Consider the following 16,202-nt stretch of genomic DNA (forward strand, 5'->3'; position numbering starts at 1 on the left):
ATCCTTGCTGCTTTGTTCTGTTCAGTCTGCATCCTCCTAATTTCACTTGCTGATGCATGTCTCCAGACCACAGAACAGTAGTTCACCTGACTCCCAATTAATGCCTGGGTTGTTTGCTTAAGAATCTTTCCCGGTAAATATTTAGCTATCCTTCTGATCGTGCATGTAGTTGTAATTATTATTATTCTTTTTTTTTACATTGAGTTATTTGAGACGACCACGCTAAGCAGTTGTCTAGCTGGACCCCTAGTAGTTTGGTTTCTGACACTCAATTTGTACTCACTCCATACTTAATTGTATCCCATTCTGTGTTGGCCTTTTCCTGGTGGAACAGACCAACATAACCTTGGTTTTCTTGGCGGTCAAAACAAGTTTGTTCCAGCAAACCCACTCCCTGATATTTCCCAGATCTACTTGTAGAACCTGTTGAACCGATTATCTTGCTGTATAAATTGTAGTTTCATCTGCAGATATAGTAGCTTGAGTCTCAGATAAGACATAAGGAAGGTCGTTGGTATATATTAAGTAAAGAAGTGGCCCAAGGCAGCTGCCCTGCGGTATTCCACAGTTTAAAGCATAAGGGGAAGAAAACGACCCATTGATATAGGTGGACTGTTTCCCGTCAGTTAGATATGACTGTACCCAATTCAATGCTGCCTCCTTAAACCCATAATGAAATCATTTTGTCAAAATTATTTCATGATCCACAAAATGAAATGCACTAAAATCTAAAAGTAGTACACCCACAAACCTGCTATTGTCTATAGCATTGAGCCTCTGGTCAGTCATGTCAACCAATTCAGTGGTAGTGGAATTGTTTTTGCAATAAGCATGCTGATTGGCTGTGATCAGAATCATTCTTTTCCATGTACTCCCATGTGTGTCCACTCACAATACCCTCCAATATCTTACTGAGTGAAGGGAGTAGACTAATTGGTCAACTATTGGCAGGAGTAATCGGTTCTTTGCTGTCTTTCAGGGTTGGACACAGTTTAGCATGCTTCCATATATTTGGAAATGTCCTCTTTTCCAGTGATCCAATTAAATATGTACTTCTGCGGAGCTGCATTCTGGGTAAAGCATAGCGAAGTAAAACGTTATCCATAAGATCATAACCAAATTTACCATTGGGCAATGACTTCAATAGGATGATTGGCAATATCAGCTGGTTTTGTTATTGTTCTGCCGTCACCCTCCACACTAGATGGGCATGATGAGATAGATGTACCAAGTAAGCCCTTAACTGTATTCCATACCTTTTTAGAATCATTTTTACAATCAATAAAAGCATTGTTGTAAACTAAAGTTTTTTTTTCTTACGATTGAATTTAACTGCAGGATTATGTGGTGTTCTATAATTCTGTTAATCAATTTCTAGTTTAGAAAATGCCTCACCCAATCCATGGAAATGGACAAGCCCCAACTGTACTCTTTCTTACTGGGGCATGATGGTCCGTTACCTCAGTGAGCAAATCAATAAAACATTCTGAAGCGTGATTTAAATCATTCTCTAGATAAATCAGCTCCCAGGGTGCAGCAGCCAAATCATTTTGAAATAGATTATGATGAAATGTTTTAACATTTCTCTTGACCAAAATCCTTGGGGGTTTCTTTGGAACCTTGGTGTTCATGGTTATGGCCACAATATTTTGGTCTGTCCAGCCCACTGGCATTGATCTTGCTCTTAAGGATCACCCTTTTTTTAAATTTCTGCCTAAAATGACATACCCAAATCTAAATGCCTGTACCTCAGGCCCTGAAGCAAGGATATGCATATTCTTGGTTAAGCATTGCAATGGTATACTACAGAAGATTAGATCAATGCATGTGTCTGAACGGTGACCCAACTTAGTTCATGATCTAATAGTATCATTAACCATTTGTTTCAAACCACAGTTCTCGGGATATCTCATTAATTTAGTTCTATTTGAATTATTATGATCCTTCCAATTGATATTAATATCACCCAAGATAAATACATCTCTGTTACTGTGGTCTGGTCAAACCCAGTGCATAAGTCATCCAGATATGACACCTTAGAGCTAGGAGGTCTGTACACACATCCTACCAATATGGATGCCTGGTGAGGCAGATGTACTTGAGCCCATATTGCCTCTATTTGACATACCTTTTAAGAGGAGGGATGACCTTAATGTATATGATTCTGAATGTACAGTGCTACACCCCGACCGTTCCTATTCCTTTCATTGATCTCCGTGGGGGAAGTGATCATTCATTCCAAAATCAGTGTTTCTGAGTTCTCTGCCCCTGCTCTTTGCCATTTCCTTTTGCTTAACATTTTCAAAACCTGCCATAATAGCCCTGTGGCCTTTTCCCAGAGGCCTCTGGGAAAAGGCTAAGGACTCTGGAAAAGGGGACACTCTATGGACTCTGGAGAAAGGGGACACTCTATGGACTCTGGAGAAAGGGGACACTAAGGACTCTGGAGAAAGTGACATCACGCACGACATCTGTGGGCAGTTTCAGTTGAGTTGACATAAAGTCTCGGACAGTGTCCTCACAGCCTCTGTTGTCATTCTCCGGTATCCCTGAAAATATTAGTTTATAGACAGTGTACATCAAGCAAGGTTTCTTTAAGTTGTTTGTTCCCCCTTTGCACCACCTCCACCTTGCATGAATAAAGTCTACAGTACCTTTCAGCACTGTGTTTTCTTTCCTTAGATCATCAATCTGACATTGGCTGAATTCTAGACTGGCACATAATGCATTGATGTCCTCTTGTAGTATATCCAAGATACCAAGTTTGGCAAGCCTTTCATTGATGGATTTCAACAAGCCTCATCCATATCCTTAAACCTCTCCCCACTCGCGCCCTCTTGCTTGGGGATGGTTTGATGCCACCCCCCCACAAAAAAACAACGTTTTAATCTTAATCATATCACAATCAACTTTTACAGAAATATAAAAAGAAAAAAAATGTAATTTTTTATTTTGGGGGAAATATTTTATTAGAATATGCAAATAAGGCCATGTTCAGTAAATATGCCCATATTTGCATATCACGCAAATCTATTTTTCTGGGCACTGGATGAAGTCAGCTTAAATATTTTGGTTTAATTTTGTTAAGACACACTCCAGGACAGGACTTGTCCAGAGTGGCTTGTGGATGAATACATTTTTCATCTTGCTATCTGTAAAATACAAAAACATACGTAAAATGCATTTTTTGCACATTTTTCACCAAAGAAAATGTTATCTAGAATAAAACATTTACAACATATCAACAATTCCCTCTGAGCCAGTCTTTTTTTATTTCACCTTTATTTAACCAGGTAAGCTAGTTGAGAACAAGTTCTCATTTACAACTGCGACCTGGCCAAGATAAAGCAAAGTAGTGCGACAGAAACAACAACACAGAGTTATATGGAATAAACAAGCATAAGTCAATAACACAATAGAAAAAACAGAAAGTCTATATACAGTGTGTGCAAATGGCATGAGGTGGTAAGGCAATAAATAGGTCATAGTAGAAAAGTAATTACAATTTAGCAGATTAACACTGGAGTGATAGATGAGCAGATGATGGTGTGTAAGTTGTGATACTGGTGTGCAAAAGAGCAGCAAAATAAATAAAAACAATATGGGGATGTGATAAGGGAATTTATATGCTTAAAGGTAATGATTAAAGAATTCCACCCTGAAACGTAACTATTAGTGATTATTAGTTTATGTAGCATGTATAATGAATAATTAAAGTACTAAATATAAGTCCAATAAGGTTCGGTAGAGACATGTGAGGGAGAGAAGGGGGGGGGGGGGGGGGGGGGGGGGGTGTGTGTGTGTGTGTGTGTGTGTGTGTGTGTGTGTGTGTGTGTGTGTGTGTGTGTGTGTGTGTGTGTGGGTGTGTGTGTGTGTGTGTGTGTGTGTGTGTGTGTGTGTGTGTGTGTGTGTGTGTGTGTGTGTGTGTGTGACTAAGAAGATACCGAGAACAATTAAACTGTGTATGACCTGACCTGGCTAGAACTCTGAGAAACTTACGATAGGACAGGGAGTCCTTTCAAGGTTCCTCTAATCTCGGGGGAATGGAACTGGCAGTTTGGTAGTGATAAACAGTGGTGAGAACTATGGAGAAGGATACATCCTACCTACTGTTGTGTGTGTATGTATGTGCGTAGGCTATCTACTGTTTGTGTGGAGGTATGTGCGTAAGTAGGGAGTGAGTTATAAAATGGCATGTCTTTGTATTGTGGACTTCAGAACGTTCTCATGAATAAACTGTACGAACCTTTTGCATAAGCTGAGTCTTTGCCTAATTATTATTAAACCCAGGGTCTTACAAACCTAGGGAATTAGTCAAAGCTTTAATAATTGTTAGTTATTATCATTGGGATTGAAAATTCTCGTGACAGGATGAGGTAGGTAGATTGGGTGGGCTATTTACAGATGGACTATGTACAGCTGCAGCGATCGGTTAGCTGCTCAGATAGCTGATGTTTAAAGTTAGTGAGGGAAATGTAAGGCTTCAGCGATTTTTTTCAATTCGTTCCAGTCACTGGCAGCAGAGAACTGGAAGGAAAGGCGGCCAAAGTAGGTGTTGGCTTTGGGGATGACCAGTGAGATATACCTGCTGGAGCGCGTGCTACGGGTGGGTGTTGTTATAGTGACCAGTGAGCTGAGATAAGGCGGAGCTTTATCTAGACTTATAGATGACCTGGAGCCAGTGGGTCTGGTGACGAATATGTAGCGAGGGCCAGCCGACTAGAGCATACAGGTCGCAGTGGTGGGTGGTATAAGGCGCTTTGGTAACAAAACGGATGGCACTGTGATAGACTACATCCAATTTGCTGAGTATAGTATTGGAAGCTATTTTGTAGATAACATCGCCGAAGTCGAGGATCGGTAGGACAGTCAGTCAAGTTTGGCGGCGTGAGTGAAGAAGGCTTTGTCTCCAGTCTGGAGAATATATCTAAGCATAGCCACACAAAATATGGTGAATGCAGATGCTTCTGAAGACTAAAAAATGCAGGAAGAGTCTGACTTTCAAGAAATGGCAGTTAAAGACAAGTACACTGAAATTAGACTACCAAATGACAAACCCCTACTTAGACCCATTCACCATCTCTTTAAAGTAAGTTACTAAATATAGTCCAGTTTGTAACATTCTCTATGAAATGGGCTTTTACGTTGTGTAATTCAATATAGTGAGCTTTGAAATTATTGATGTGTCCATTTTAAAGTGGTTAAAATTTATAACATTTTTAATTACAGTAGTATGATAAACTAACAAAAATATAAATTTGCATCCATTATATTGTTTATAATTTTTGGGAAAATACTAATGTACCAAAATACCAACAAATCTCAAAATTGATAGGTAGATGCAAACATTTAATTTCAGCCTGTGGTGCATGGCCTGGCCTTATCTCTAACCCTAGCTTCATGTCTACACCCCGGCTCAACCCTAATCCTAACCGTCACCCTGACTAATCCTAACCGTCACCCTAGCTTCATGTCCACACCACGGCTCAACCCTAACACTAAGCCTAGTTTAATGTCCACGCCCCGGGTCAACTCTAGCTTTAGGTCTACACTCCGGCTCAACCCTTATCCTAACCTTAGCACATCCTCGGCTCAACCATAACCCTAACTTTAACCCTAGCTGGATGTTGCATACCAACAGAGCTCATAAAGGTGTAGTGACCCCATAAATATTGATGACTCCTGTCCCGCTAAGTACACTGAACAAAAATATAAATGCAACATGCAACAATTTCAACGATTTTACTGAGTTACAGTTCATATGAAATCAGTCAATTGAAGTAAATTCATTAGATGCTGATGGACTTCACGACTGGGAATACAGACATGCATCTGTTGGTCACAGATACCAACAACAACAAAAAAGGTAGGGCCGTGGATCAGAAAATAAGTCGGTATCTGGTGTGACCACCATGTCTCAAGCAGCGCGACACATCTCCTTCGCATAGACTTAATCAGGCTGTTGATTGTGGCCTGTGGAATGCTGTCCCACTCCTCTTTAACAGCTGTGCGAAGTTGCTGGATAATGGAGGGAAACAGAACACGCTCTCGTACACGTAGATCCAGAGCATCCCAAACATGCTCAATGGGTGACATGTCTGGTGAGTATGCAGGTCATGGAAGAACTGGAAAATTTTCAGCTTCCAGGAATTGTGTACAGATCCTTACGACATGGAGCCGTGCATTATTATGCTGAAACATGAGGTGATGGAGGCGGATGAATGGCATGACAATGGGCCTCAGGATCTCGTCACGTATCATTGTGCGTTCAAATTGCCATCGATAAAATGCAATTGTGTTCGTTATCCGTAGCTTATGCCTGCCCATACCATAACCCCACTGCTTGCCCATATGACGCCCATATGACGCCATACTGCCATTTGCCCGGTACAGTTGAAACCGGGATTCTTCTCCAGGGTGAAGAGCACACTTCTCCAGCGTGCCAGTGGCCATTGAAGGTGACCATTTGCCCACTGAAGTTGACCATTTGCCCACTGAAGTTGACCATTTGCCCACTGAAGTTGACCATTTGCCCACTGAAGTTGGTTACAACGCCAAACTGCTGTCAGGTCAAAACCCTGGTGAGAACGACAAGCACGCAGATGAGCTTCCCTGAGACAGTTTCTGAAAGTTTGTGCAGAAATTCTTCACTTGTGCAAACCCACAGTTTCATCAGCTGTCCGGGTGGTTGGTCTCAGACGATCCTGCAGGTGAAGAAGCCATATGTGGCGGACCTGGGCTGGCGTGGTTACACAAGGTCTGCAGTTGTGAGACCAAATTCTCTAAAATGACGTCGGAGGCAGCTTATTAAGGAAGTTAACATTAAATTCTCTGGCAACAGCTCTGGTGGACATTCCTGCAGTCAGCATGCCAATTGCACACTTCCTCAAAACTAGAGACATCTGTGGCATTGTGTTGTGTGACAAGACTGCACATTTTAGAGTTGCATTTTATTGCCCCCAGCACAAGGTGCACCTGTGTAATGATCATGACGTTTAATCAGCTTCTTGATATGCCACACCTGATGGATTATCTGGATGGATTATCTTGGCAAAGGAGAAATGCTCACTAACAGGTAGGTAAACAATTGTGTGCACAAAACTTCATAGAAATAAGCTTTTCGTGCGTATGGAACATTTCTGGGATCTTTCATTTCAGCTCATGAAACATGGGACCAACACTTTACATGTTACGTTTATATTTTTGTTCAGTGTAGTATACCTGCTGATGGTATTGTAACTGAAATTCAACCCTTTATATACTGTATGTGTGACTTAACTTTCCTGTTGTGGTTGTGTCTACCTGCTATGGGTGTAATAAAAGAAGTGGGACCCTGTAAGAATAAGTCACTTCCTTTTCCTGTTGTGGTGGTGTCAGAAGACATCCAGGACGCTGTTTAAACCTAAATCCAAACCTTAACCTAAACCTGATCTTAAACCTGATCTTAAACCTAAACTCGATGACTTACGCTTCTTGTTGTTATGGTGGCGTTGGAGGACGTCGAGGTTGAGGAACACCTCTGTGGTCAGCCTGCTGTCCCCGGGCTCGTCGGGGTTGAAGAGGGGTGAGGGGGGCTCCAGGGGCGACAGGCTACCACTAGACGCCCCTACAGAGTCCAGAGATGCCCCCGTGTCCCGCCGACCCCCCGCTGTGTCTACCGTCTCCACCGTCAGGTGACTGCCACTGTGGGAGGAGGAGAGAAGGGGAAAGGAAGGAGAGGAACGGAGAGAGAAAAAAGGGGGAGGAGAGCAAGCAGAGGGAGTAGAGATTAGAGTACTTTATTATCCGCGTTGCAAAAAGTCTTGCAGTGCCACAAATGGAGATATCAAAACACACTCAATAAACACACAACATTAAGACTCAAAGACGACTGAAGTGCTGATCCAGAATCAGTTTAGCCTTTTAGATCATAGTAAATAAGAATATATGGACCTACTCCGAGACTGTTTGTAAATATGGGCCCTGAAGTGGACACCAACCTGAGTTTCCTGCGGAGGAGATAGTCGATGATGTCAGGATCTGTCTGGATGAGACTCATCAGCACCTCCTGCTGGAGCTCTGCTGACACCTGGGGAGAGGAGGACAGGAGGGTGACACACACACGCTCGCGCATGCTAACCCGCACAGTGGTGTAAAGTACTTTAAAGTGCTACTTAAGTAGATTTTTGGGGGGTATCTGTACTTTGCTATTTATATTTTGGACAACCTTTACTCCACTACATTCCTAAAGAAAATAATGTACTTTTTTTACTCCATACATTTTCCCTGACACTCAAAAGTACTCGTTACATTTCGAATGCTTAGCAGAACAGGAAAATGGTCTAATTCACACACCCATCAAGAGAACATCCCTGGTCGTCCCTACTTCCTCTGATCTGGCGGACTCCCTAAACACAAATGCTTCGTTTGTAAATTATGTCGGAGTGTCGGAGTGTGCTCCTGGCTATCCGTAATTTTTTTTTAACCTGAAATCCTCCCCCCCCCAACCCACACACTCCAACTACCGTGAACAGTCGCCTGTAGTTCTGTATAAGGTGAAGGGTGACGTTGATGATGGCAGCGCTGTCCTCAATGCCCATGGCATGGGGACTCATCTCCCTGTCCCCTCCGCCCCTCTCCCCCTGCAGCAGGTTGGGACCAAAGATCACTGCCAGGTTGGTTGCTGTCATCTTGTTGCCGGGGAACTGCAGGTAAAGAGAGGGATGAGTTAGGGATAGAGAGGTTAGGGGAAAGACCGCATATTAGGTCTACCTATTGTGTAGGCTAGGCTAGTTAGTGTAGAGCTACAGGAAGAGAGAGGTGTTACGAGACAGTATATAATATAGAAAGGGTCCGGTGAAACAGAGAAACCGAAACAGGAGAGAGAGAGGGTTAAGACAACCCAAAATCTATTATGTGCTCTCCTCTTGAGAGAGAGAGAGAAGGTAACGTGTTGACGACGGACAGATAAAACAGACAAACTGACAGGGAAAGAAATATGGACAGATGAACAGAATGATAGACAGTCCCATGACACACAAACACGGACCCCCCCCTCCTTCCCCACATTGGGACTAACCTCCTGGTGCTGTGGTCCTGTGGTGTCCTGTGCATGGCTCTGTACGGTGTGTAACAGGGTGAGGAGGCGGAGCAGGGTATCACAGTTACAGGGGGGTAACAGGTAGAGCAGCTGCTGGAGGTACAGGAGCTGGTCTGTCCCTCGCAGAACTGAAAGAGAGAGAGAGAGAGAGAGAGAGAGGAGACCTTGTTGAGCATAAATTCACGTTGTGAATTTACAGGTAGAAAATGATAACGGTTGCATTCGTATGGCTAGTGTGTGTCGTATGGGTTACTGTGCGCGGGCGCCTTACGGTTGGCGTGTAGGAAGGCAGCGTAGAGCTCTCTTGGCAGTAGAGGGTCAGGCATGTCTCTGAGGAACTCCTTCAGTAATGCCGCTACATCATGGACACTGTGCTCCTCATCCAAACACACGTCTGTCCCTATGTCAAAGTCCTCACGCAGCTAGGTGGGGCAAACACACATCAGCACCATATCAGAACACCCACGCACTCACACATACTAGAACGAGCAGACACACACACTTAAAAGGCAGTGGCAACAGATACACAAGAACGCACTGTTCGAGGCAGCACCCATGTGAGAGTCAACACACACACACACACACACACACACACACACACACCACACACACACACACACACACACACACACACACATCAACAAATAAGTTCACATGCACCGGCCACACACAAAGTATAAGGTCAGTTTCCCATGTGACGCATTTCTTTTTAAACAGGAAATGACAGGGATCAACGGCCCTGAGTACAAAGTACACAGCTGAAGAGAAGTACACCTGCCACAACATCAACACACTGGCTAGTACTACCGAGTAGGGATAAATAACTACTGTATGAAGTGAAGGTAATGCACAATTCTGCTGTAGTTGGGCTAACGTTTGTGTAATACGGAGAGCAAATGTACATCGACACACTGGCTAGTAAATAGGTCTAAACCAGGGGAGAGCTAATTGTAATGTTGAAGACATTTAACATTTATGCGTGGAGAGCAACAAGACTCACCTGCCGAACTCTCTTTTTGGAGCTCCCAACACGAAAGATCCCCACAGTTTGTAGACCTGTGGAGAAGGAGAGAAAGCCACTTCGGATTATTGTGAAAGAGCAAGATCTCTCGATATTCTATCCCATATATTTGACACTTTATAATTGTCAGAGAGATGGTTCAATGAACCACACTCGCATGATGAGTAACCTTGCTTGAGTCCGGAAGACTTACGTTGGTTTCCCCTGAGCTAATGCCTAAGCTTTAGCTAGACGGGCTAACATAGTCACATCAGCAGACCTCTGTGTCTCACCGTGTCTCTCTATGTGGCAGCAGCACCTCTCCAACACACGGGGAACCTGTCTATAGATGGGGTTGAGGCTCAACTTGGTCTGGGTCCGCCCCCCGGCACCTGCTGCAGTCTTCTTCAGCTCCAGCTCTGCAGGGTGGGACAGCTGCAGCGCCTCCAGCAGGCGGGACTGGCTCTCTACAAGATCTGAGATGGAGTCCACTGACAGGCCTCCCTGTCGGAGGGAGAAAGTGGAAGGCAGGAGGGGAGGGAGGGAGAGATTAAGCATTTCAAGTTAAAGTTTCACAAAACCTTTAGGAGTTGATTAAAAGGGAGAGTGAGAAAACAGAGGTGAGGGGGAAAAGGATGAGAAAAGAGTAGGCGAGAAAAGATAGTAGGAACGAAGAGAGGGAGACAGAAGAGAGTGAGGGACAGAAGAGAGTGACAGAGGGAAGGAGAGTGGAACATTAGGAAAGTATGGATGAGAAGGAAGGAGAGGGAGTGAAGGAACAGAAGAACGAGGGAGTGAGAGGATAAACAGAAGGGTGACGGAGAAGGGGGTAAAAGTAAAGGGAAAGCAAAATTATTTCAACAATATTTTTCCTGGCTTTCAAAAAAGATTTCCATTAAGTTGATCATGTAACAAAATTCTGCCAGTTGCCATGAAAACGTTCTTGCAAAACTATCCAGTTAATCTTGGGATTAGTATGACATTTTTCCTGGGTAACATAATGAGGTAGATTTTATATTAAGAGAAATTATATAAATGGAGTTTTCCAATTTTCATTTTTGGGCAAAATGTTCTGGGTTTTTTCAGGACAGTGTTCTCATGACTAATTATATGAGTTATTTATTTGTCTGCCATTTATTTGCGTTCCCTTTGTTTCCTGTTCTTCTGTGTCTCCATCTTTCCCAGTAGTGGGAGTCTTATATATATATATATATAACCTGTGTGTGTCAAGGTTTTTCAGTTTTCCAAGTAAATCTGAATCAGAAATGTAAAAAGGGGTTGCTACACCAAATTATTATTCAACTCAACTTTCTTGTATCTATCTCTTAGATATAGAAATTACAATCACACACAAACCTCCCATCAACATCAATACTTCATTTATTACACATAATTCAAGTTATGCATGAGTAACTTGGTCCCAGATTTGTTTGTGCTGTTTCTTATTGCCTTTGTCACATTTGGCAGCACATTCAGTAAATTGGTCATGTTTGGTTTAGGCCCTAATTAAAGGGTGCATCTCAGTAGTCTCAAACATCCCTTCCTCTAGTCTCTATCCCTTCATTCTGTTCTGACGTGGAATGACTACAGACAAACACTAAGTGAAAACAAATACAGTATCAGGTCCCCTAACCCTGGCTAGTAATGACAGTGTGTCTGAGCTCTCACCCAGCAGGACAGCAGGTTAGAGCACAGCACGATACAGACATTAACACAGCAGGAGCTCAACTTAAATACACACACAGAGACTATGCCCAAATGCATGCACCGTCACGACTTCTGCCGAAGTCGATGCACCTCCTTGATCGGGCAGTGATCTGCGGTCGACGTCACCGGTCTTCTAGCCATCATTGATCTATTTTTCATTTTCCATTGGTTTTGTCTGGTCTTCCTACACACCTGTTTCCAATCCCATTCATTACATGCTGTGTATTTAACCCTCTGTTTCCCCTCATCTTCTTGTCGGAGATTGTTTGCTGTTATTGTGTTTCGTGTATTTTGTATAGGTGTGCAACGGGTTCTGTTACCCATGTTATTTTTATGTACGTTGGTTTTTGGAGTTTGTTTTTTATCTTATTAAACTACTCCAATTACATCAAGTTGGTTTCTCCTGCACCTGACTTCCCTGCCACCTACACCCACGACAATAACATGCAGGCATGTGCACACAGTTTTTTCTCTGCTAATAATTTGACTGTGTTGCTGTAGCAAAACAACGGTCTGACTCCATACCAGGAAAATGAATTGATAGTGCGAATGATTGTGATGGAGAGACAGCCAGAGGCAGACAGATTTAACTGAATGTTCCCTTGTGTGTGTCTCCAATGGCACCCTATTCCACTACTTTTGCACTATACGGTGCCATTTGGGTTGTAGACCTTTTTTCATTTTCCAATGTCAACACTGATTGCCAGGGTCGAGGTTCTGAGAGAGTAATACTGATAGTCATCGGTGAACTTCTACACCACAGATTTTTGTTGAAGTTGGGTATATTGTTAAAATAAAACAACTCAGATGTATTTTTGAACAGATATGTTTGGATTAGTTTCACCTACGTCACAGTATTTCACAGTTCTTAGGACTACGGTATGTGCTGGCTAGTACGTTCAAGTGCCAAATGCCTACAATAGAAATGTTTGATTGTCTTGGAGGAGATATGTCAGTGTGGTCAGGTTTTGAAACCGTAGTTTGAAGTTGATAAGTCATGGTTGACAAATGTTTGTTGAATGTTCGACTGCTCTTTTGTTAGCCAAAGAGAGGTCCGCATATTTCAGACCAAAGTAAAGCCCAGACATAGAAACAAGCATCTACATCTACTTGAATCTGTGTGTGTGTGTCTCTCTGTGTGTGTGTGTGTGTGTGTGTGTGTGTGTGTGTGTGTGTGTGTGTGTGTGTGTGTCTGCGCTCTCCAACTCACCCGTCTCTGCACTCTAGCTTTCTTATCCAGGAACCTGGGTGAGAGTGGCTTGCTGTGCAATGCCAGTGCTGCCGATGATGATGAGGATGTAGCACCACTGAAGGGCGATGAAGCCGTGCTACAGAGGGGTTTATTCCCGTTGCTCTGCTGTTGTTTCTCAGCCCGGAACCTCAGGACGCTGGCCTCTAGATCAAGGCAGTCTCTCCGGCTCTCCTTCAGAGCAAATCAAATCCAACTTTATTTAAAATGCTTTTATAATCAATCACAACACACTTTATAGTAAATAGACCTAAAGTAAAAGTGTATTTTCTAGTGTGCGGTTTTTACACTTGTATTTGGATACATGTTGTTTTCTGTATTTTTATTTTTTTTACACTTCACAGTAAAACAATCTAATAAAGTAGATTAACAACAAAAACCTTCAGAGCATCCTGACGCTGCTTGTATGCCCGGTCGTTGGCTATCGCCTGCGAAAGAGGGATGCCAAACGCCTTGGCGGCTGTCTCTGTGGGGTGATGGAAAAGGTAAAAAAGAGGTATGGATGGAGGAAAAGAGATTGGGATAGATAGGGAAGGAAAGAGGGAGGGACAGATATTGCATTTCAACTATCTACTAACCCTCACCCTAGCTCTAACCCTAACCTTAACCCTTATCCTAACGCCAAACTTCAAAATAGACATTTTATGACCCATCGACACACAATACTCCATCATGACAAAGTGAAAAATGTTTTTAGAAATGTTTGCAAACTTATTGGAAATTAAATATCTACTTTACATAAGCATTCACACCCATGAGTCAGTACTTTGTAGAAGCACCTTTAGCGGTGATTACAGCTTTGCACAATCTGGATTTTCTCCCATTCTTCCTTTCAGATTTTCTCAAGCTCGGTTAACTTAGATTGGGAGCGGCAGTGAACAGCAATCTTCAACTCTTTCCACATATTTTCAATGGGATTCAAGCTTTGGCTGGGCCACTCAAGGACTATCACATTCTTGTTCTGAAGCTATTCCAGCGTTGCTTTGGCTGTATACCTTTGGTCATTGTCATGTTGGAATGCAAATCTTCGCCCCAGTCTAAGGTCATTTGCACTCTGAAGCAGGTTCTCAACAAGGATTTGCCTGTATTTGGCTCCATTCATTCTTCCCTCTATCCTTACAAGTCTCCAAGTCTCTGCCACTGAAAAGCATCCCCATAGCATGATGCTGCCACCACCATGCTTCATGGTAGGGATGGTGTTAGACAGGTGATGAGCTGTGCCTGGTTTTCTCCATACATTTTGCTTTGCATTCAGGCCAGAGAGTTACATTTTTGTCTCATCAGACCACAGAATGTTTTGAATTATGCTCTCAGAGTCTTTTATGTGCCTTTTTGCAAACTCCAGGTGTGCAGTCATGTGCCTTTTTCTCAGGAGTGGCTTCTGTCTGGCCACTCTCTCCTAAAGCCCAGATTGGTGAAGTGCCGTAGAGACTGTTATTTGGCAGATTCTCCCATTTCAGCCAAGGAACTCTGTAGTTCTGCCAGAGTGGTCATTGGGTTCTTGTTCACCTCCCTGACCGAGGTCTTTCTTGCCCAGTTGCTCAGTTTGGTCGGATGGCTAGGCCTAGGCAGAGTCGGTGTAGTTCTATTGTCACGACAGTGACGGATGGTGGCGCCCCTCCTCGGCCGGGCGGAGCTCGGCGGTCGTCGTCGCCGGCCTACTAGCTACCATCGATCCCTTTTTGTTTCACTTTCGTTTGGTTAGGTCTAGGTAGGCACACACCTGTTTTGGGTTAGTCATTAGTAAGGGGGGGTTATTTAGGTTAGCGTAGGATGTATGTGGTTGTACGTGATTGTGTTGCTTGTCCGGGTTTTGTGTGTTCGTAAGAACGTGTATTTAGTTTTTCCTTCTGCCAGTGGTTTCTTTTATTTTGTGTACACCACCGCAGAATCGTTCAGGGCTGCGCCCCTATACCTTGTCGACCACGTACAGTGCTTCAAATAAAGAAGGGTGGTCACGAACTCTCTCTGTCTCCTGCGCCTGACTCTACCTCTCCTGTTGTTCCTCGAGCCAGCCCGTGACAGAAATCACGTACCGTAACTAAATGGAGTCAGCAGGAGCTTCAGCGCCAGCCATGTCCATGGAGGAAACCGTCGACCAACACTCCACCCTGCTCCACCGGCTGGGGAACGCCATGGATCAGGTGTTGGCGCGCCTGGAGAGCTGGGACCGACGCGCTCTCGGCCCCCTGAACTCGGCAGGCCAACAGCCTGCGCCCCCACCAGCACCCACAGCACCCAGTACCAGTGGGGTGAAACTCGCTCCCCCCAGGGAGTACGATGGAACGGCCGCTGGGTGTAAGGGCTTCTTGCTCCAGTTGGAGTTATACCTGGCGACCGTTCGTCCCTCTCCCTCGGGGGAGGAGAGCGTCAGCGTCCTCGTCTCCTGCCTCACGGGTAAGGCCCTGGAATGGGCAAACGCCGTGTGGGACAGTCCGGACTCAGCCAGGGACAACTACCCAGAGTTCACCCGCCGCTTTCGGGCAGTATTCGATCATCCCCCGGAGGGGAGAGCGGCGGGTGAGCGGCTGTTTCACCTGAGGCAGGAGACGAGGAGCGCGCAGGACTTCGCTCTCGAGTTCCGGACCCTGGCCGCGGGAGCAGGGTGGAATGAGAGGGCCCTTATAGATCACTACCGTTGTAGTTTGAGGGAGGACGTCCGCCGGGAATTAGCCTGTCGGGACACGACCCACACACTGGACCAACTGGTGGATCTGTCCATCCGACTGGACAATCTGCTGGCCGCCCGCGGACGTCCGACCCGGGCCCTGCTCATTCCACCCTCCAGTCCTCCTGCTCCCACGCCTATGGAGATAGGGGGGGCAGCAGCCAGGAAGACTGGAGGGGGAGGTCGCTCCTGCACCTCATGTGGTCGCAGAGGGCACACTGTGGACCGGTGCTGGGGAGACTCCCCTAGGAGTCCAGAGGGCAGGCAGAGCGCTCCTTTGACACCTCAGGTGAGTCAGCACCAGCCTCACCCAGAGCCCCCTGTCCGTCACATGTATGTGTCAGTGTCCTTTCCTTGTTTCTCCCCTCACTCCCGGTTTAAGGCGCTAGTCGATTCAGGCGCAGCAGGGAGTTTTATGGACCGTGGGGTCGCGGCTAAGTTAGGGATTCCCCTGGTCCAGTTGGACCAACCCTTCCCCGTGCACGCCCTAGACAGTCGA

The 16,202-nt window shown here is 44.7% G+C and overlaps 1 protein-coding gene across 2 annotated transcripts in view; it reads right to left on the bottom strand.

Annotated features, from left to right (window-relative positions):
* arhgap36 (Rho GTPase activating protein 36) overlaps positions 1 to 16,202 on the bottom strand; it is a 102,642-nt gene that overhangs the window by 2,285 nt on the left and 84,155 nt on the right. For both annotated transcript variants that reach the window (XM_014207436.3, XM_014207435.3), the window contains exons 4-12: positions 13,416 to 13,501; positions 12,997 to 13,209; positions 10,373 to 10,583; positions 10,080 to 10,135; positions 9,351 to 9,501; positions 9,059 to 9,207; positions 8,505 to 8,684; positions 7,980 to 8,068; positions 7,469 to 7,683 (exon numbers count right to left, since the gene is read on the bottom strand). In XM_014207436.3, the coding sequence (XP_014062911.1) occupies positions 7,469 to 7,683; positions 7,980 to 8,068; positions 8,505 to 8,684; positions 9,059 to 9,207; positions 9,351 to 9,501; positions 10,080 to 10,135; positions 10,373 to 10,583; positions 12,997 to 13,209; positions 13,416 to 13,501 (1,350 nt within the window). The remainder of the gene's footprint in view (positions 1 to 7,468; positions 7,684 to 7,979; positions 8,069 to 8,504; positions 8,685 to 9,058; positions 9,208 to 9,350; positions 9,502 to 10,079; positions 10,136 to 10,372; positions 10,584 to 12,996; positions 13,210 to 13,415; positions 13,502 to 16,202) is intronic.

The sequence above is a fragment of the Salmo salar genome, chromosome 07 (genome assembly GCF_965601325.2).
Source record: "Salmo salar chromosome 07, fSalSal1, whole genome shotgun sequence".
Lineage (NCBI taxonomy): Eukaryota > Metazoa > Chordata > Actinopteri > Salmoniformes > Salmonidae > Salmo > Salmo salar.